We start from the raw sequence: 21,915 nt of genomic DNA on the forward strand, positions 1-21,915 counted from the left end.
ATAACTGTGGATTCACAGAAGTTGTGATAAATAATACAGAGTGGTCCTGTTTACCCACAGGGCCATATCACACCTAGGACACCTGACACCTACATGCTCTGAAAGAGAAGGAAGCCCACTCCTGTTATCCTGTCCTTCACTTTCCTCCGTTTTAAACTCTTACAGGGAAAGCACTGGATGCCCCCTCCCTTAGCTTTCTCTCTGGGTTACCGCTTCTTTTTCCTCTCACCCTTTCAGCCTTAGGGAGGAAGGGATACTTTGCCTCCCTGTTTTCATTGCAGCGGGACTGCTTTGATTCTCCGCAAAGTTGGTGACTTGAGATTATTTATTGGGACTTCTGATCATTCCCTCGAACAGTCCTGGTTTGCCTGACCAACGGTTCTGCCCTGGTTTTCCGGGCTTGGACGCACGAACTGGGTCGGGAATGACTGCGGCCCGGCCTGGCGGGGGCTGACCCTGTCCTCGGATTCCGCCTCCTTACGCCTCATTTCGGCCCCACGGTGGCTTCTCCACCTGCCGGCGAGGCTCGCGGTCCGGAGCTTAGAATGGGGAGCTCCCCGAGGCGAGGTGCTTGGAGTCGCGTCGCGTCTTTGTTTTGACAGGGAATGGGGGCCGCGGGGCGGGCGCCTCCTCCCTGGGGCGCGGGCGTAGGGTCGCGGGCCCCGCGCACAGGTGTCGCCGCCGCCCAGGCGCCCCGCCCGCCGCGCACCGCTTCCTGAGCGCGCCCCGCCCTGCGGCTCGGCCCCGCGGCGCCGGCGACTGAGGGCCAGGTGCCGCCGCAGCCGCCCGCCCGCCCGCCTGTCCGGCCCTCTCCCGCCGCCCGCCACATGCAGGCCGCCGCCGCCCTCCCCGAGGAGATCCTTTGGCTCCTGGAAGGTAACGCCCCGCTGGCCCGGGCGCCGCCGAGCCCGCCGGGAGTCGCACGTGCCGAGCCGGCAGCAGCCGAGACGCCAGCGGCTCCCAAGGCCGGCCTTCCCCGTCGGCTCCCTCCCGCCTTCTAGAACCTCGAGGCTGCTGCCGGAGTCCTGACTCTGCAGAGCCAGCTGTTCACCCCTCGCTCAGGGGTCGCTTTCACTCCTAGTAACACATTTTCTTTTTCCTTAAGGCGTCTCCACCTTCCCACTTAGCCCCCCGGCTTCTCAGCAAGTTCTGGCCGGGTTCAAGTTCCCCGGGCCGCCGTGGCTGGCCTTCACCCTGTCCCTTTCTCTTCAGGACGCCCTGCGTCTGTGGGTTACGCGCCGGCCCCTCTCCAGCCCTGACTCTGCCCCTTCACAGGGCACCCTGCCCTTCCCGCTTAGAGCTCCCCACGGTCTCACAGGGCTGCTAGGGCTCATGGGCTCCTGTCGGCCAAGGCCTGGACACCCAGACCTCAGGCCCCCCTTCGCCCGCCTGCAGACTCGCTCTTGCACCTCCCTCTTGCCCTGGGGGGTCGGATCCCAGTGTTACATCTCTTCCCTTTCTAGAAGTGCCCCATTTCGGTGTATTCACCCTCAAACCGTAGAGGCCATCATCGGTCCTCTCGGTCCTTGTAAGAGTTAAGGCCATACTCACTAACACTCAACACGTCTCGCTGTAACACTCCAGACACACTTTTTGCTCACGGGCAAGATCTGCTTGCCTCCCACTTTTCCTGGTGAAAAAGTATTAATAATTTGCTTTTCCTGTAACTGACCTTCCTGGAAGGATGGGGACCTGGAATCTGTGTTTGCATAAGGGTCCCAGGAGGAAACTGCTCAGAATTAAGCCTTTTGGCATCGATGTGACATTTTTGACACATACTTAACAGATGGCCTGTTTTGGGCAGGTCATACTTTTGGCAAGCAGTATTTTTTTTTTCCAGTTTCTCTCAATTTAATTGGTTTTATATCTCCATTACCATGTTATCTTGGTATAAATGCCTCCTAATCAAATATTTGGCAAGTCTTTTCAGTCTGTTTGTAGCGCTGTTTCCATTCTGGGTTGCTTCCATAAAAGCTGTCAATTACGTATTTCTTATGAGGTTAAGTTTCCAAAATTTATTTTGCTTGCGACCTGAGTGAATCTAAATGTTCAGAATAGAAAAGTATTTGTGGGGTAAAAGAGCATCATCTGGATGTCTAGAAGGAATCCAGCCTTTCCGTCTGCTGTTGGCTCAGTAATTCCAAATGTAAAGAGAGTCTGTACTGTGTCTGGTTTCCAGGAGAGAAGGAGCTGTGGCAAAAAGTTTCATTCTGCCTTGCAGTTAAAGATATAAACTGATTCTTTTTATTGATATCTGTCATTTGTTGAGAAGAAACCTGTTTTACAAACTAGTTAAACTATACTTACATTTTGTTTACAGCCTTGATAGAAAATTCCTTTTTATTTTCAGAGGCTTACAATGACATCCACTTCTTCAGCATTTTTGATGTGCAGTTCTTTATTGTTCAAAACTGACACTTTGGTAAACAACTCATTTCTGCACCTGCCACCTTCCTTTAGTTTAGATTATTTTCTTGTTAGCTGACTGTTTTTAATTGAAGTCTTCAGATCTCCTCCTAAAGCAGAACCTTTGTTTGCTGACAAGTAGAGCAGAGTATGAATGGAGATTAATTGCATGTCACATACTTCTGTATCAAACTTGCTGTGTCTTAACAATCTCTGTTGGTGCTCGGGTCTTTGGAATATATAGAACAGTCCAAGATTAAATTCTAAGGAGCTGTGTTGGTTAATGTATTACTTTAAGCCCCTCCCCCCCTTTTTCTTAAGTGTATAATTAGAGTCTGAATCTGAAGTAGAGAGAAAAATGTGAAAGTGGAATTCAACCAATAATTCTATTGAAAAATGTTTGAAGAATATACTTTTGAAAGGTTTGTGTAATCATAGCAACATATTGGTTGTAGGTTTTGTTTTTTATGGAACACACTCTCTGTTGTAGACCAACAGAATTATTCACTGTACTACAAATAGTTTGTAAATATTAGAAACCCATAATGGCTGTCAATTTATCATCTGTTGCTGTTTGTCTTCCCCTACCCACCCCCACACACACTTTTTAAGGTTAACTGCTGACAATTAGAAAGTATGTAGGTCCTGATCTCTATATTGTCACTCAGTGGAGGGTGTCATAGGGTGAGAGTGCTGCCACTTTAGTGCTGCCGCAGGCTGTGGGGGTGGAGTTTCCACAATGAATTACTACTTTCATAAACCAAGGCATAAGCATTTGCACAGTGATTTAATGCTGGCCATCACAGCCATAACTTTAGCATTTATTTATTTATAACTACAAGAGCATAAATGACAGGGGCGTTTTTTGACATAATGTGTGTGCTTTGAAAAATAAGATATGCAAAGCATTATGAAAGGTTTATGCCAGATTTTGCATAATGAAGAAGGGAACAGAAATGCTGAAGGTCTAAAATTAATTTTGTTTAAGGATAAAATTTTAAACATTTGACCAAGAAACGCCACTCCTAGGAATCTGTGTTACTTAAAGTAAAGAACATGAAGTATATATTTTTGTTTGTTTTAGTCGCTAAGTTGTGTTCAACTCTATGGACTGTATAAGCCCATCAGGCTCCTCTATCCATGGAATTCTCCAGGCAAGAATACTGGAGTGGGTTGCCATTTCCTTCTCCAGGGGATCTTCCTGACTCAGGGATCAAACCTGCTTCTCCTGCATTGGCAGGTGGATTCTTTACCACTGAATCATCTGGGAAGCCCAAAGTATCTGTACCAGGATGCATAGTAAGTGCCCATGGCACTTACTCCCAACTCATGGGAGAAGTCGGGCGATGGTATCTTATGGAATCATCCATCTTATGGAATATTTTGTAACCCTTAAAAAGGGTGAGGTGGATCTTTATATATTGGCTTGGGAGGTGTTGATAATGTATTTTTGAGACTAAAAAGCAAGATGTACAACAATGTAAATAACATATCATTTTTGTTTGAAAACAACCCCCCCCATTAACCCATATTTGATATATATTTGTGTAAGCCTAAGAAGGAGTAAGAAAGAATATACACCAAGCTCCTAAATTGGTTCTCTAGGGAAGGGAAAGAGAAGATTGGGGAGAGAGAGGTTATTACTTTTATTTCATACATCTTCATGTTGTTTGAACTGTGACAATGACCAGGTATTACTTTTGTAATCAGGATAAAACCACCAGTAAGGCTATTTAAAAGGAAAAGGAACAAAGGATGAATAGACAGTTGGAGAGGTTCCAAAGGACCATTAATCAGTATTGTGCTTGTGCTTTTTTCTTTTTAGTACTAGAGATGTGTGGAAGGTGGGGATTTTTTTTTTTCCTTTTTTTTCTCAGTGCTTTCTTGGATTTTGGGCAACTATCAAAGCATATCAAAGCAGTGAGAGATTTCTAGAGTAACTCAGGAATCATCTTCCTCAGATTCTGTCAGGTTTTCATAGAGAAATGGTAACTAGTCCATTTCAGCAAATAAGTACCTTATAGATAAGTAAAGTGAAGGACATTTACTGCCTTGTTGAAAGAGGAAGACATATTCAGGTCTATTTTCAAATAATCAGGCTTCAGGAGTAGAAGTTATCATTTTGTTTTTGTGTTGTGATAACCACACTGAAGACAAAAACAATGGCGGCGTGCTGACAGTTTGCATGGTCTTTGTTTCACAGATACAAACATAATCAGTTTCTTCCTTGTCTTTCTAATATCACTTTTGAAGTCAGCAGTACAAGAGGCAGGTGTAAAGGAAATAGAATAAATATTTCTTTAGTTCATAATTTGTCCTGTGTGATGAAATGGAGCTTACTGACTTTAATAGGTAATAAGTATCTACAAGGTACCTAAATCCTGCTCAAACATGGGTTAGAGCCAAAATAACATCCACAATTCAGCTGCATTTAGTAGCAATTGCTCCATTAATGCTGGTTCTGATATGCCTATAGTTTACTTGTTTTAAACTTCCTTGGAAAGAAGTCATTAATCATTTCATTCCAGATTGTTCTCCAGATTTGTATTGGTCGATGTAGCCAACCATAAAATCTTTTTCAATATAGTAAAATTCCAACTCTGTGGAACTCGCAGGAGTGAGTTGTGCTGGATAGCTGAAGATGTTCTCTTTAAGCACTATTTTTATTATAAACATTTGTGATCAAATTTTTTCTCAGATTCTATAGAAACTTTTCACACTTCCTCAACCAAACAGTCTGCATGCAAGAGGACCTCCTCTGAACACTTTAACTCCAAGTTATAGTGAATATAAATTATCATACTTTATAGAGATATATTAAGTTATTTAGGGATGTTTTTGCCATAGTTGCCACTGGACTGCCTTGTGAATGTCTGTGTCCATTTTATATTTTAATTTTTGTCATTGTTTCCTACAGTTAGACCAGGCCTATCACTTTGTACTGTTCTCAGTGTATCTGTATCCCCAATGCTCTAGAAACATTAGATAATTAAGTTCATTGGAATTAAGATATATGTAAAAGAAAATACGAAGTTCTGTCTTGATGAACATGGTACCCAAACTTTAGGTCTGTACTTGGCGACTTATGCACTGGCTGCTAACAGTCTTTTTTGCTTAATTTTTTTATACTGGGTTGTCTTCTGGATAAATGGCAGTACTGTTTGGCTAAATTCTGAAATGTATGTGATTATACTTCTATTTCTTTCTTTTTTTTAAAACTAATTTTTGTTTTTGGCTGTGTGGGCCCTTCATTTGTGATGCTCAGGCTCTCTAACTTCGGGGCACAGGCTTAGTTGTCCTGCTGCAAGTGGGATCTTAGTTCCCCAGCCACAGATTGAACCCACATCCCCTGTATTGGAAGGCAGATTCTTAACCACTGAACCACCAGAGAAGTCCCTTATTTCTTTTTTATGCTAAATTTTTTGGTTATAAAAATAGTATTGCTCATGTAGAAGATTTAGAAACAGTCACCCATTGGAGAAGGAAATGGCAACCCACTCCAGTGTTCTTGCCTGGAGAATCCCAGGGACAGTGGAGCCTGGTGGGCTGCCATCTATGGGGTCGCACAGAGTTGGACATGACTGAAGCAACTTAGCAGCAGCATAGTCCACAACTGTTAAATTTCCATGCACATTTTTCAGTTTTTATTATTTGTGCAGACTTTAAAAGTTGGGACATATTGTGTGTATAGTTTTGTATACTGATTTTTCCACTTACCGTTTTTCACTTGCTATGGTCACCTGAGCATCTTCTTAGATCACTCACCTTTTTTTTTTTTCCTTTTGAGTGATTTTAAAGTTATACATCCTGGTTTTATTCCACTGATAGCTTTACCCTTATAGCTAAAAAAACAAACAAAATGAACCATGTCCCTTTGATTAGCAATGTTAAGAATGAAACAGTACCTCCTACTCTTTCCTCCAGTGTGAAATGTGAAATGGCTTATATAATCTGAGATTTTAGACTCAGAATTATTACTGTTTCTATTGTGAATATTAGGTTATAAGAATTATTTTGATATTTGCATAATATTTAAAGCCACAGCTGTAATGATTTTTTGGCTAGTTTATATTTAATGAAATACAGTGATATTTTTATTTAACTTGTTCATCATACCATGAACTTTTTGTACCATGGCTTTTTCATTCTTGAGCTCTTTATCTCTTAGATATTTAGACTTTGCTAGAAGGGTAACCACTGGCCACATGTAGCTATTTAAATTATCTAAAATTAAAACCAAAGAAAATCTGTTCCTCAACTATGTTAGCTACATTTCAGCTACTCAGTAGCCACAGTGGCTGCTGTATTGGATAGTGCAGAAAGCCCTCATAGATGACGATTGAGACTATGATGCTGAGTGGATTTTTCAGGAAGGGGACTTTGATGCTACACTTACTGAGTGCCTCTGAGTTTGAGTATGTGTCTATCTAGTTTCATATAAACTTAGCTGTGGGGATGAGGTTCTAGGATCTATTCCTTTCCCTTCCTCTTAACTTAACCTCTCAAAGTTTTACCCATATCTCCTGGTCTTCAATTTTGTGGAGGAAAAGTCTGATGCCAGCCTGATGTATTTATTTTATAACCCATCCCTCCCACTGCCTGCCTGCATGTTTATAGGATATTTTTCTTTGCTCTCAAAAATGTCACTGGATAATTTCAAAGTTAGACTTTTTGATTATTTTTGCCTAGTGTATAGTGAACCCTTTTGATCTATAGTCTAAGCTCTTTAACATGAGAAAGCTTTTTCTATTGTCATTGCTTTCATTCTGTTATACCAGGGTTTATATTATAAATATATTGGGCCCCTGATTTATTCTCTGTGTTTCATCTCTTTTATTGTCTCATCTGTCACTAATTCTATTGTGGTTTCAAATTCAGCATTTATTTTTTAAAAATTTCCATGTGTTCTTTCCACATCGTTCATTGTTTTGTTTTCATTACATCTGTCAATCTGGCTTATAGACATAATGACATTTTGGATGTTGTTGGAAATATGAATAGAAAATTTTTAAACGTTTCTGTTCTTTAATAATAAGGCTACTTCAGATGGAGACATTTTCTCTAGTTCTTCAAGATATTTTTCTTCCTGAAGGTTAGTATTTTCTCACACATCCTGTATATTTTCTTTGTGGTAAGTTTTGTTGTTTGGTTCAGTTTCTCAGTCATGTCCGACTCTGTGCGACCCCATGGACTGCAGCATGCCAGGCTTTCCTGTCCTTCACCATCTCCCAGAGCTTGCTCAGACTCACACCCGTTGACTCGGTCATGCCATCCAACCACCTCATCCTCTGCCGTCCCCTTGTCCTCCTGCCTTTGCTCTTTCCTGGCATCACGTCTTTTCCAGTGAGTCAGCTGTTCTCACCAGGTGGCCAAAGGACTGGAGCTTCAGCTTCAGCAGCAGTCCTTCCACTGAATATTCAGGGTTGATTTCCTTTAGGATTGACTGGTTTGGTCTCCTTGCTGACCATGGAACTCTCAAGAGTCTTCTCCAGCACCACAGTCAGAAAGCATCTATTCGACGCTCATCATCTGAGCCATCAGGGAAACCCGTGCCAACTCTTAGTTGTATGCCAACTCTTAGTTGTATGCCAACTCTTAGTTGCAGCATGTGGGATCTGTTCCCTGATTAGGGAGCAAATCCAGGCCCCCTGCATTGAGAGCACAGTCTTAGCCACTGGACCACCAGAGAAGTTCCTATCTCATTGAATTTATAAGAAATAAAGGACTACATATTTGAAAAGAAGCTAGAATAATATCTAGAATGTATTACACACCATATGTTTGGTAAATAAAATTAAAAAAATTTTTTTTTCCTTTGAGGAAGTCCTGTTGATCTCTCTTCTTGCAGCTGCTTCACCACAGGAAAACTTATAGGCCTTTTGCTTGGGTCAGTGGTTCATCCTTGCTCCTCCAAATTGGAAGAGGTTTGTAGGGGTTCTTTCAGGATGTTCTTCATTTCCTTCCTTAGATCAGAACTTTTTGGAGGAAGGAAAGAGGAAGTTAGCTTCCTTGCTAACTTAAGAAGGACATGTGTTCCTTACCTCGTTATATAGAGTGCTTTGCACGCATGTGTGTTTCTGTAAATAGTATTTTTCCATTATTTCTCAGTTGAAAAAAGAAAAGGTTCAATCTTTCCCTTCTCTCTTTTTTTTTTCCCCCAAGCGAACATCCAGTTCTCTCGTAGTGCTACAAAAATAACAAGTTGTCTGAGAGGTTTACAGTGGTACCCAGTATGTAGGAGGGTATTAAATAAAACAGCTATCGATAATTAAAAGTGAATTAGTTCAATCAAGTTACAGTATCATCCTTTAGATTAAAGTGCTCTGATATTAACCAATGTGGCAGCAAACGTGATCCTGAGAAGGAATCCCACTTGCCAGTCATCTTGCCTCTTAACTTCAATACAACAAGAATGAACACAGAGAGAGTTCCATTTAATAGCTGCTCTCTCCTCAAGCCCTGCCCACGCCCTTGGCCTATGACATTCTCTTCCGAGGAGAGATGTCGGGATTTGATGAGATTCTGTCTCAACTGGAACAACAACAACAAAAAATGAGTAGAAAACATTCTAATATCAGGTTACTAACAATGAAATTACCTGAAGAGTCTGAGTTGTTTAGTCACTAAGTCATGTCCGATTCTTTGCGACCCCATGGACTGTAGCTCATCAGGCTCCTCTGTCCATGGGATTCTCTAGGCAAGAATACTGGAGTGGGTTGCCATTTCCTTCTCCATCTTTCTGTTTTAATAAACAGAATTTTTTAAATTGGTAGAAGTATTTTAGTTTCCTTGTGGGTATGTCCTAGATGTTAGCTGGGCTGCCCAGGCCTTTTGAATTCTGTGCTGTGTGTGCTTAGTCGCTCAGTCCTGTCCAACTCTTGCGACCCCATAGACTGAGGCCTGCCAGGCTCTTCTGTCCGTGGGATTCTCCAAGCAAGAATACTGGAGTGGGTTGCCATTTCCTTCTCCAGGAGATCTTCCCGACCCAGGGATTGAACGCAGGTCTCCTGCATAGGAGTCAGACTCTTTACCGACTGAGCTATGAGGGAGTTCGAACTCTAGGCAAGATCTGTTCCTCTTTGTGGAAGCCCAAATATCTCCTCAAAATCTGAAGAACTCTCAAGAGGTGTGCATTCTCAAGGTTACCTTTCTTTCCAGGTTCCCAAATGGGGTGGTTTTGTCCGGCAGGGGGCATTTGGCAACACTTGGAGACATTTTTGTTGTTGTCACAACTAGGGAAGGTGCTATTGGTACCTAATGGGTAGAGGCCAGTGATGCTGTTCCGCTTCCTACAATGCACTGGACAGCCCCACAGCAAAGACTTATCCAGGCCAAAATGTCAGTAGTGCCAGGGTTGAGAAACTATGGCCGTGACATATATCCTTGTCTTCAATTTCCACAAAGGCCTGTCCACATGAAGTCCCTGTGAATGTAGAAAGCATCACTGCAGAGTCAGGGGGTACAGGGAGAGGGAGGAAGGGTTTCCATGGCAATTATGCAAAAGACTTCATGTTGAATATTAGGCATTCCTGTTCCTAAACTCCTGCCAATCCAGTCATGAGACAATGCCCTCTGGCCTTTCACCTGATGTAGCTCTCAGCCTTATGCTTTCTCACTGGCACTTTCTCCCTGTGTCCTGTCTGGAGCAAAACAAACCAAAAAAAAGTTTTTTTTCTCTTGGCACATGGAAAGGTAGTTTCACTATCTGTTTATTGGTTTAGGCTCCCACCAACACCCACACACAGAGAGAAACAAGTTACTTTGCTAAACAATGGTGATTCTCTTCCTAAGAGGAATTCTAATGCTATTAAGATAATAACTAACGTTTTTACCTCATTATATAAGTATAATACTTAAACAATTTTTAATCATTTTAAATATAGAAAAAATAAGATAAATTTCAAGTTCTACCATTATCAGAGAATCTTAACATATTGACATAACTATAATAGATCTAATTTTTCACGTTATGAACCGTTACACTGTACAGAAATCCTATAATTTCTGCTACATTTATTCATATTTATTTCCCCTGTGTTTCCAAGTTCACTGCTTGCTTTTCTGGTTTGCCAGTGCTGCATTATAGGTTAGGTGATTATAACAGATGGCTTTTCAGGTTTGGAGTCTTTGAGTTCCACTGTTTAATTTTACTATCCAGTTTTTACATGGAAGATAGGACAGATGTAGGCTCAGAAACAGAGTGGTCTTAGCATCCAGAGAGCAAGCTTTCCTGAAAGCTTATGGCTTTGATAAAATTATTTATGAATTACTTAAATTTTCATCTAGGATCTCCTTCTAACATTGTTGATATTTAACATTAGTATGTTATGGGGAAAATAAAATTTTTATTCACATAATAGGAGCTTTACTAAAATGTGTCCAATGGCATATATTTATATATACTTAGACCAATGTGATAGTTAAGTTGGAATTAATTAAGGTACTGTATATTATAAATCAAATATGAGAAGTGTCCTGGGTACTTAGAAAGTTACAGACAGTCTCTCTTTACTGTATTGTAACAAATTTCCTTAAAATCACCCTCCCTTTAAAAGAAATTTTCCTTTTTGATAACTCTTTGTGTGAGCCTCTTCATCCATTGATCCTTCCCCCTCTTCCTTTCTTCCTTCCCAGTACTTTATTAAGGTGTGATTAATGTATATAAAATGTACTAGTGTTAAGTGTTACAACTGGATGACTTTCATATATGTATACACTTGTGTGACTACAACTCACATCAAGACATAGACATTTCCATCTCCCAATAAAGTTCCTTTCCAGTTCTGGAATTTCACAAATCAGTATGATCTCTTTTGTGTCTGTCCTCAATGTAATGTTTTTGAGATTCATACATGTTGTTCTGTGTATCATTTATCTATCCTTTTGCTAAGTAGTAATCCCTTGTGTGAATATTCCATTGTTCATTTATTCATTTTTCTTCTGATGAACAATTGAATTGTTCAGTTTTGGGTTACTATGATTATACTATGATTACTGCTTTGAGAATTCTTGTATAACTTTTTTTGTAACATAAACACTCATTTCTCCTGAATAAAGATCTAGGAGTGGAGTTACTGGGTCATATGGTATGAATACATTTAATTTTATTGGAAACCAGTTTTCCAAAGTGATCATAACCTATTTTATACTCCCACCAACAGAATATGAGAATTACAGTTACTCCATTTCCTCACAAACTCTTGATGTTGTAGTCTTTTTATTTTTAGGTATTCTGGTAGGTGTTATGGTCCGTGTATTTTTTAACTACAAAAATAACTTATGAATATATTTTTACTGTAGAGTATTTGTATAACATAGAAGAATATAGATTACTTGACCTAGCCACAGCAATCAGAAAAGCAAAAGAAATAATAAGTATCCAAATTGGAAGGGAAGAGGCAAAATTGTCATTATATGCAGATGACGTGATATTATATATAGAAGTTCCTAAAGATGCCACACTAAAACCATTGAACTATTGAGTGAATTCAGCGAGGTAGCAGGTTACAAGATTAATATACAGAAATCTTTTGCATTTCTTTATACTAACAATGAACTATAAGAAATTGAAAGAACAATCCCATTTAATACTGTGTCCAGGGACTTCCGTGGTGATGCAGTGGATAGGAATCTGCCTGCCAGTGCAGAGGACACGAGTTCAATCCCTGGTTCAGGAAGATTCCACATGAGCACCTAAGCCCGTGCACTGTAACTTCTGAGCCCGCACCCTAGAGCCTGTGGGTGTGGCTACTAAAGCCCATGCACTCCAGGGTCCGTGAGCCACAAATACTGAGCCTGTGTGCTCTAACTACTGAGGCTTTTGTGTTCTAGAGCCACACACTGCAGCTGCTGAACCTGCGTGCTGCAGCCACTGAGGTCCGCATACCTGGGGCCTATGCGCTACAAGAGAGGCCACCACAATGAGAAGCAACTAGAGAAAGCCCATAAACAGCAATGCAGACCCAGTGCAACCAAAAAATTTTTTTAATGAATTAAAAAATTGTGTACAAAAAATACCTAAGAATAAACCTAATCAAGGAGGTGAAAGACCTATGTGCTAAGAACTATAAAACATGGGTAAAGGAAATTGAAAATGATTCAAAGAAATGGAAAGACATCACATGACCTTTGATTGGAAGAATTAATATTGTTAAAATGGCCATGCTACCCAAAGCAGCTTACAGATTCAGTGCAATCCCTATCAAACTGTCCATGACATTTTTCACACAATTAGAACAAATAATCCAAATGTATATGGAATCATAAAAGACCCAGAATTTCCAAAGCAGTTCTTAGGAAAAAGAACAAAGCTGGTGGCATAAACCCTCCCAGACTTCAGACAATACTCAAAGCTACAGTAATCAAAACAGTGTGGTATTGGCACAAAAACAAACATATAGATCAATGGAACAGAATAGAGCCCAGAAATAAACACGTGGTCAATTAATCTTTAACTAATGAGGCAAGAATATACATTGGAGGAAAGACAATCTCTTCAGCAAGTGGTGTTGGGAAAGCTGGGCAGCCTCATGTAAATCAATAAAGTTAGAACACTCCCTCACATCATACACACACACAAAAAAGCTCAAAATGGCTTAAAGAGTTAAATATAAGACATGACATCATAGGACTCCTAGGCAAAACATTTTCTGCAACTGCTGAGCCTATGTGCTGCAACCACTGAAGCCTGCTACAATTCTGACATGAATTGCAGCAATATTTTCTTAGTTTAGTCTCCCAAAGCAATGGAAATAAAAGCAAAAACAAATGGGTCCTAATCAAACTTATAAGCACTTGCACAGCAAAGGAAACTGTAAACAAAACCAAAAGACAGCCTACAGACTGGGAGAAAATATTTGTAAACTATGTGACCAACAAGGACTTAATTTCCAAAGTATACAAACAGCTCATACAACTCAATGTCAAAAAAACAAACAACCCAATTGAGAAATGGGCAGAACTAAACAGGCATTTCTCCAAAGACATCCAGATGGCCAACAGGTACATGAGATGATGCTCAATATTGCTAATTATTATTGTCGTTGTTTAGTCTCTAAGTTGTGTCCAGCTCTTTGCAACCCCATGGACTATAGCCCACCAGGGTCCTCTGTCCATGGGATTTTCCAGGCAAGAATAAACTGGAGCGGATTGCCATTTCCTTCTCCAGGAGATCTTCCCGATCCAGGGATCAAACCTGTGTCTCCTGCATTGGCAAGCGTATTCTTTACTGCTGAGCCACCAGGAAAGCCCGCTAATTATTCAGTCAGTCAGTTCAGTCGCTCAGTCGTGTCCTACTCTTTGCGACCCCATGAATCACAGCACACCAGGCCTCCCTGTCCATCACCAACTCCCGGAGTTTACTCAAACTCATGCCCATTGAGTCAGTGATGCCATCCAGACATCTCATCCTCTGTCGTCCCCTTCTCCTCCTGCCCCCAATCCGTCCCAGCATCAGGGTCTTTTCCAGTGAGTCAACTCTTCACATGAGGTAGCCAAAGTATTGGAGTTTCAGCTTCAGCATCAGTCCTTCCAATGAACACCCAGGATTGATCTCCTTTAGGATGGACTGATTGGATCTCCTTTCAGTCCAAGGGGCTCTCAAGAGTCTTCTCCAACACCATAGTTCAAAAGCATCAATTTTTCAGTGCTCAGCTTTCCTCACAGTCCAACTCTTACATCCATACATGACCACTGGAAAAAACCATAGCCTTGACCAGACGGACCTTTGTTGGCAAAGTAATGTCTCTGCTTTTTAATATACTATCTAGGTTGGTCATAACTTTCCTTCCAAGGGGTAAGTGTCTTTTAATTTCATGGCTGCAATCACCATCTGCAGTGATTTTGGAGCCCAAAAAAATGAAGTCTGACAGTGTTTCCACTGTCTCCCATCTATTTCCCATGAAGTGATGGGACCGGATGCCATGACCTTAGTTTTCGGAATGTTGAGCTTTTAGCCAACTTTTCACTCTCCTCTTTCACTTTCATCAAGAGGCTTTTTAGTTCATCTTCACTTTCTGCCATAAGGGTGGTGTCATCTGCATATCTAAGGTTATTAATATTTCTCCCAGCAATCTTGATTCCAGCTTGTGCTTATTCCAGCCCAGTGTTTCTCATGATGTACTCTGCATTTAAGTTAAATAAGCAGGGTGACAATATACAGCCTTGACGTACTCCTTTTCCTACTTGGAACCAGTTTGTTTGTCCATGTCCAGTTCTAACTGTTGCTTCCTGACCTGTATACAGGTTTCTCAAGAGGCAGGTCAGGTGGTCTGGTATTCCCGTCTCTTTCAGAATTTTCCACAGTTTATTGTGATCCACACAGTTGAAAGCTTTGGCATAGTCAATAAAGCAGAAATAGATGTTTTTCTGGAACTCTCTTGCTTTTTTGATAATCCATCGGATATTGGCAGTTTGATCTCTGGTTCCTCTGCCTTTTCTAAAACCAGCTTGAACATCTGGAAGTTCATGGTTCATGTATTGCTGAAGCCTGGCTTGGAGAATTTTGAGCATTACTTTACTAGTGTGTGAGATGAGTGCAATTATGCGGTAGTTTGAGAATTCTTTGGGATTAGAGAAATGCAAATCAAAACTACAGTGAGCTATCACCTCACACCAATTAAAATGGCTATCACTAAAAAGTCTACAATAAATATAGGAAAGAGTATGGAAAAAAGGGAACCTTCCTACACTGTAGGTGGGAACGTAAATTGGTGTGGCCACTGTGGGAAACAATATAGAGGCTCCTTAAGAAACTAAAAATAGAACTACCATATGATCCAGCAATCTCACTCCAAGGCATATATCTAGAAAAGACAAAAGGTCTGATTTGAGACGATATATGCAACCCAGTGTTCATAGCAGCACAATTTATAATAGCCAAGAGATAGAAGCAACTAAAGTGTCCCCCGACAGTTGAATGGATAAAGAAGATGTGATATGTATATATATCACATTCGGTTCAGTTCAGTTCAGTCACTCAGTCATGTCCGACTCTTTGTGAACCCATGAATCACAGCACGCCAGGCCTCCCTTCCATCACCAACTCCCGAAGTTTACTCAAACCCATGTCCATCGAGTCGGTGATGCCATCCAACCATCTCATCCTCTGTCATCCCCTTCTTCTCCTGCCCCCAATCCGTCCCAGCATCAGGGTCTTTTCCAATGAGTCAACTCTTCGCATGAGGTAGCCAGAGTAATGGAGTTTCAGCTTCAGCATCAGTCCTTCCAGTGAACACCCAGGACTGATCTCCTTTTACTCAGCCATAAAAGTAATGAAATAGGGACTTCCCTGGTGGTCCAGTGGCTAAGACTCTGAGCTCCCAATGCAGGAGCTCCAAAATTCAATCCCTGGTCAGGGAACAAGATCTCACATGCTGCAACTAAGATCTGGTGCAGCCAAATAAATATAAAAAAATAATAATAAAATATTGCCATTTGCAGCAACATGAATGGACTTAGAGATTATTGTACTAAGTAAAGTCAGTCAGACAGAGAAAGACAACTGTTATATGAAATCACTTATGCATGAAATCTAAAAAATAATACAAATGGACTTACTTACAAAACAGAAACAGACTCACATAGAAAACAAACGTATGGTTACCAAAGGAGAAGGCAGGGAGGGATGAATTAGGAGTGTGGGGTTAACAGATACGCACCACTGTATATAAAATAGAGAAACAACAGAGATTTACTCTGCAGCACAGGGAACTATATTCAATATCTTGCAGTAACCTATATTGGAAAAGAATGTGTAAAAGAGTATATATTTGTGTATCTGAATTACTTTGCTATATACTTTGAGCTAACACATCACCGTAAATCAACTATAGTTCAATGAAAAAAAGAAAAAAAGAAATTGGATTTTTAACGTCACACCATTGTAAGCTTTCTTTCCCGTATAAATCTATGTATATATTCATATATATATTCATTTTAAGCTGTTGTACAGTGTTTCAAATTTAATTATTCCCCTATTAAAGGATGCTTAGATTGTTTACAGTTTTTTTTTAATATTTCCACAGTGCTATAGAGAACATATCTGCATCTTTGTGTATATATGCAAATATTTCTGCAGGATAGATTCAGTGAAGATTGCAGAAGTGTTAATTCAGATTTGCAGACTGGCCAGCAGTTAAAACTTAATCTATAGTACTATCTGTGTTTTAGTTTCCAGTTTTTGTTTTCTCTATGCTATATGTGTATAGGTATTGTCATTTTTTTCACCTTCAGGAGGTAGAAGAATTAAAAATATAAACACCACACATTTCTTGGGTCATGGGGCAGAAACAATCAGCAGGTGAAGCAAACCACAGCCAGAACATGTTGACAGTTTCTCTGTTGTATGCTGACAACTTCCTGCAAGCCGAAACAAAGCTGGTGGGTATGATTTTAGCCTTGCCAACAAGCTTTACCTCTTAACAAAAAGCAAAATATATGCCTTAAAGGATTACAGTTGATTGCCAGATGAAAAATTTATTACAAGGTTTAAAACACATTCTAAACACAGTAAAAGTCATTTTCCCCTGACTATGATACTTTTATTTAATTGGTGTGAAAATAAGCAAGACAAGATTCTATGAAGTCTTCCATCATGTGTGCATGAATGCTCAGTCATGTCTGACTCTCTGTGACCCCATGGATTATAGCTGGCCAGGCTCCTTTGTCCATGGGATTATCCTGGCAAGAATACTGGAGTGGGTTGCCATTTCCTCCTCCAGGGAATATTCCTCCCCCAGGGATCTAACCCATGTCTCCTGTGGCTCCTGCATTGATAGGCAGATTCTTTACCACTGAGCCACCTGGGAAGCCCTCCATCGTTAAGTAGGAAAATTAAACACTGAAGTTTCAGAAGTTTGATTTTACTGAGATATTTAAGTCACTGCAGATATACTAATGGTCTGATACCTTCAGTATATTTGTGACAAGGAATCAGAAATGATTATTTTTTGTTTGTTTCTCAGAAGCTGTCAATGAGACTTTGTAGAAGTTGGATCAGTAACCAGGGTGCGTCTTCTGTAAAATAGCAATATGTTACTAAAGGGAAAGTTGTGACACTTAATTAAATAGAATACCCAAATATCTGGAATGAAATGTGGTCTTCTGTTATTTCCAAGGTGGAGATTGTTTTGATTTGGCAGGCATGATTTGTTAGGCATGGCCAAGAGCATGGCCATAGTCTGTTACTGGAAAGGGTGTCTTACTGTTAGCCACTCACTCAGGGAGGTCCTGAGGATGATGCAGATCTGTATTCCCTACTTATGGGACATCAGTTCACACAAAGGACTCCTGGGATGGGTCCCTGAGAGGAGTCCCTCCTCTCCTTGATCCCCTTTCTCTTCTCTACCATCCCAACAACATTTTCTATATGCCTCCTTTCCAAATAGTTTCCCATCTTCATCCTCAAAGGGTCACATCTCATCTTTAAGGCTTTAACTCCTTCAAAGTGTTCAGAGTTAAGTATCTATAAGATAAATTAAACATTTTAATTAGAAAAGATGTAGGTATCCTTGAAAATTAAAAGATGAGTCTGAAGTAGCATCCTGCCTCTAGATTTTTTTTTTTGAATAGTGAATAGATTGTTTTCTAACATTTACTTAGGTATTTTCTTTATTAACACCTTTTTTCCCCATGTGGGAAAAAGAACCATGTTCTTTAAGTTGATTCCCAGGCCATCCATTTTTAAACACTATTTTGTGGATCACAAAATTATGTGTTTCTCTCTCTTTTTTTTTTAGTTTTTTTAAATTAAGTTAAAATTTTTTTTCGTTTATGTATTTCTTCAATAAGACTGTTCAGGGCATTAGTGCTAAGGCTGGACAAGAAAGGACAATGGTTCTCATAGATTAGGATTAGAAGCTGTGTATAATTTTTTATTATATATTGTGGAAATTGATCTCAAAAACTTACATGTTCACCCAGTAAAGGTTGTTTATTCAAATTTTCTTTTCTTTTTTTATTTGTAAATTAATTATTTTAATTGGAGGCTAATTACTTTACAATTTTGTAGTGGTTTTTGCCAAACATCAACATGAATCAACCACAGGTGCACATGTGTTCCCCATCTTGAACCCCACTCCTGCCTCCCTCCCCATCCCATCCTCCAGGGTCATCCCAGTGCCCCAGCCCCAAGCACCCTGTCTCATGCATCGAACCTGGACTGGCGATCCGCTTCACATATGATAATATACACGTTTCAATGCTACCCTCTCAAATCATCCCACCCTCGCCTTCTCCCGCAGAGTCCAAAAGACTGTTCTTTACATCTGTGTCTCTTTTGCTGTCTCACATACAGGGTCATCGTTAACCATCTTTCTAAATTCCATATATATGCATTAGTATACTGTATTGGAGTTTTTCTTTCTGACTTACTTCACTCTGTATAATAGGCTCCAGTTTCATCCACCTCATTAGAACTGATTCAAATGCATTCTTTTTAAAAATATGGAACGCTTCATGAATTTATGTGTCATCCTTGCACAGGGGCCATGCTAATCTTCTCGGTATCATTCCAATTTTAGTATATGTGCTGCCAAAGCGAGCACTGTTTATTCAGATTTTAAACTTAATTGTATGTCATGTATGTTTTCAAAAAAACCCTTTTGTATTTTATTATAGAGGAGAATCGTTGTTGTTTAATTGCTAAGTCGTGTCTGGCTCTTTTGCGACCCCATGGACTGTAACCCACCAGGCTCCTCTGTCCATGGGATTTCCCAAGCAAGAATACTGGAGTAAGGTTGCCATTTCCTTCTCCAGGGGTACCTTTCAGATGAGGGGATTGAACCTGTGTCTCCTCCATTGACAAGCGGATTCTTTACCACTGAGCCACCAGGGAAGCTCCCTAGAGGAGAATTCTGTAGACAGATTTTGATGGAGAATGATTGTCCAATTTGAGATTTCAGAAACCCTTTCAGTCCTGAAGCCTGGGCCACTCCCCCTTCTGTTGGCTTCCTCTTTGTTAGTGGGAGCACTCCTTTAATCCCCTGTTCCCTAACTCCAAGCTCTGATGGTGGTGTTGTGACTCCAGTGGTCAGGACTGGGAAGGGTATGAGGAGCTGGGTGAGAGCTAGGTTGGAGTTCCGAGGATTAGGGAAGAGCCTATTTAATAAGCCAGAATAACAGGAATGGGCCTCACCTAGAAAGGAGGTGAGAGCCAGTGGAGGGACCCAGAGAGAAAGGAGAACAGAATTTCCTCTCATCTCCCACTCTTTCTCTCCTGTCTCTTTACCTCTGACCTCCTCTCCCATTGAGAATGTGGCTACCAACAGGCTTGGAGGTGCTATGATAAGACAGGAGGCTAGGGGTGGTGTGAGGAGAGATAATGGAAGCCAGCAGAAGGTTATTGAAGTAAAATGACTGTCAAAGCAGCAGCAGTGAGAAAACAGATATTTCTGTGATTGTGCCCAGCCAGCCAGGACAACCATTCATGTTTAAAGAATATTTGCAACTACTTGGGTTTTTTGTTTTGTTTTTAACTAAGGAGAGGGCTGAAATACTGCCCAGCATTAAACTTAATAGAATTAATTTGTTGAGTCATTTCACCCTGTGCCAACAAAAATCTCAAATATTTTGTTGGGTGTAATGCAAGTATAGACAGAAATTTATGGTATCCTTCTTTTCAGAAATGTGAGTTCTGCTTTAGTAGTTCAAATACTTTAGCAAAATATCCCCTCTAGGAACACTTTGATTGGTTTTTGGTTGGTGGAGTTGTTTTCAGCAGCATTTGGTCATTCATCCTGCCTTCAAATTAGAAGGCTGATTGAAGTGAACTTTTGAATTTTAGAAACAATATATCAACAAAAAATTTCTAACTGTTAAAGAACACCAACTTAAATATTTTGTTCTTTCTGTGTATTAGGAGCAGTACTTAGAAAATAAATGGAGGCAACCTTTATTTTTTAGTAGTTTGAAAAATGTGACCCTTAAGATGTCATTCTCCTCCAAGTAAACAGAATATCCATTTGTAGCCTTGTAAAATGGACAAGGTGAGAGGCTTGGGAGAATGTCAAAGACTTTCACCCATCTACAGAACCTAGAGATCTTGGGTGCATCCTGTTAAGTCAGCATTTTTTCAGCTGGCCTTAGATCCTGCAGTGGTTTCTCCCAGGGACCCGATGATTATATCATGTCTACAAGTTTCCACATACCCTCCCTTCCCTTGTCCTTCAGTTTTTATTTCCTATTTTCCTTTCCTACTCTGGTTTGATGAAATAGATATTCATAAGCTGCCTGGAAGCTGAGGAAATCTATGTTTTAGGGAAGTGAAGTGAAGTGAAGTCACTCAGTCGTGTCTGACTCTTTGAGACCCCATGGACTGTAGCCTACCAGGCTCCTTTGTCCATGGGAGTCTCCAGGCAAGAATACTGGAGTGGGTTGCCATTTCCTTCTCCAGGGAATCTTCCCGACCCAGGGATCGAACCTGGGTCTCCCACATTGGAGGCAGACGCTTTAACCTCTGAGCCACCAGGGAAGCCCATGTTTTAGGAAAGCTGTGAACTATAATAGGAAGATGCATGTTTGTCAGAGTTGTGTTTACCTTTTTGATATGGGACTTCAAATCATTATATATTACTTTTAGTACAAAATACTATATATTGCTACAAACTTGCCTTCCAGAATAATCTTTCATCACTGTTACTCTTACCCCTAACCTTTATGTTCTTCCTTCCAAGTCAGAATTCTTTCAGTTTCTCCAACTGAACTAGATCTGTTACCCTAGGACCTTTGCACACGATGTTTCCATGCATGTGCCATTCTTTTCCTCATTCTACCAGCTCCTCCCCACCCCAACATACATACTTGACCTGCTGATCTAGGGGTTTCAGATGAAAGGTTAGGTCTCTGAGAGATCTCCCTAACCTACTTCCCTCTAGACTAGGTGCATCTACTATGGGCCTGTGCTTCCCTCACTTTTCTTATATTGTAACTCGTATCACAGTTTATTCTAATTTCTATTTAAGTCTTTATTCTTTGGTAGACTGTAAACTTTTAGTTTGGATCTGTCTTGTTCACTTTTTCAGTATACAGCATATAATAAGTGCTCAACAAATATTTGTAGAATAAAGGCATTTAGAAAAAAAAAGTGACAATATTTATGGTACATTTCTGATTTTGTCTTTTCTCTTTGGTGTGAGGACATTTATATCAGTGTGGTATTGCTTACTCATTAGTCAAAGGTATAGACCTTGTACCATCAGGTATTATGTGTAGTGAGTGATGTGTGATGTCAGAGGCACCTCTGGAATGCTGTTACTCGGTTAGTGGTGTTTTTCACTCTGGGCTTTGTAGTTATAGGTGCCTAAGGCATTCTGATTTGATAAGACATGATATTTATATTGGAAGAGTTTTTATTTGCACAAGGCTGATTGCTTAATAGAAACCCCACCCAGAGAGAGTGGTGAACTTGGTTAAAATACAGGAGGTGGAAATCTCTTTCTTATTCAGTGGTGAGCCGTGCATTTCTGAGCAGCCTTACTGAGGCATCTTCAGGTCATAATCACTGTAGGTAAC

The 21,915-nt window shown here is 40.5% G+C and overlaps 1 protein-coding gene and 1 non-coding gene across 3 annotated transcripts in view; one reads left to right on the plus strand and one right to left on the minus strand.

Moving 5' to 3' along the window:
* Positions 1-726: 726 nt before the first annotated feature.
* The window catches only part of SKAP1 (src kinase associated phosphoprotein 1), a 296,312-nt gene continuing 275,123 nt past the window's right edge, over positions 727-21,915 (plus strand). Inside the window, exon 1 of one of the 2 annotated variants that reach the window (XM_020870783.2) lies at positions 727-876. In XM_020870783.2, coding sequence (XP_020726442.1) covers positions 828-876 — 49 coding nt within the window. In that variant the 5' untranslated portion in view covers positions 727-827. The remainder of the gene's footprint in view (positions 877-21,915) is intronic. The other variant, XM_070479337.1, reaches the window with a different exon arrangement.
* LOC139039239 (U6 spliceosomal RNA) lies at positions 18,844-18,950 on the minus strand. Its single transcript, XR_011492562.1, has one exon. It is a non-coding gene; the product is annotated as a U6 spliceosomal RNA (small nuclear RNA).

This window comes from Odocoileus virginianus, chromosome 17, assembly GCF_023699985.2.
Source record: "Odocoileus virginianus isolate 20LAN1187 ecotype Illinois chromosome 17, Ovbor_1.2, whole genome shotgun sequence".
NCBI lineage: Eukaryota > Metazoa > Chordata > Mammalia > Artiodactyla > Cervidae > Odocoileus > Odocoileus virginianus.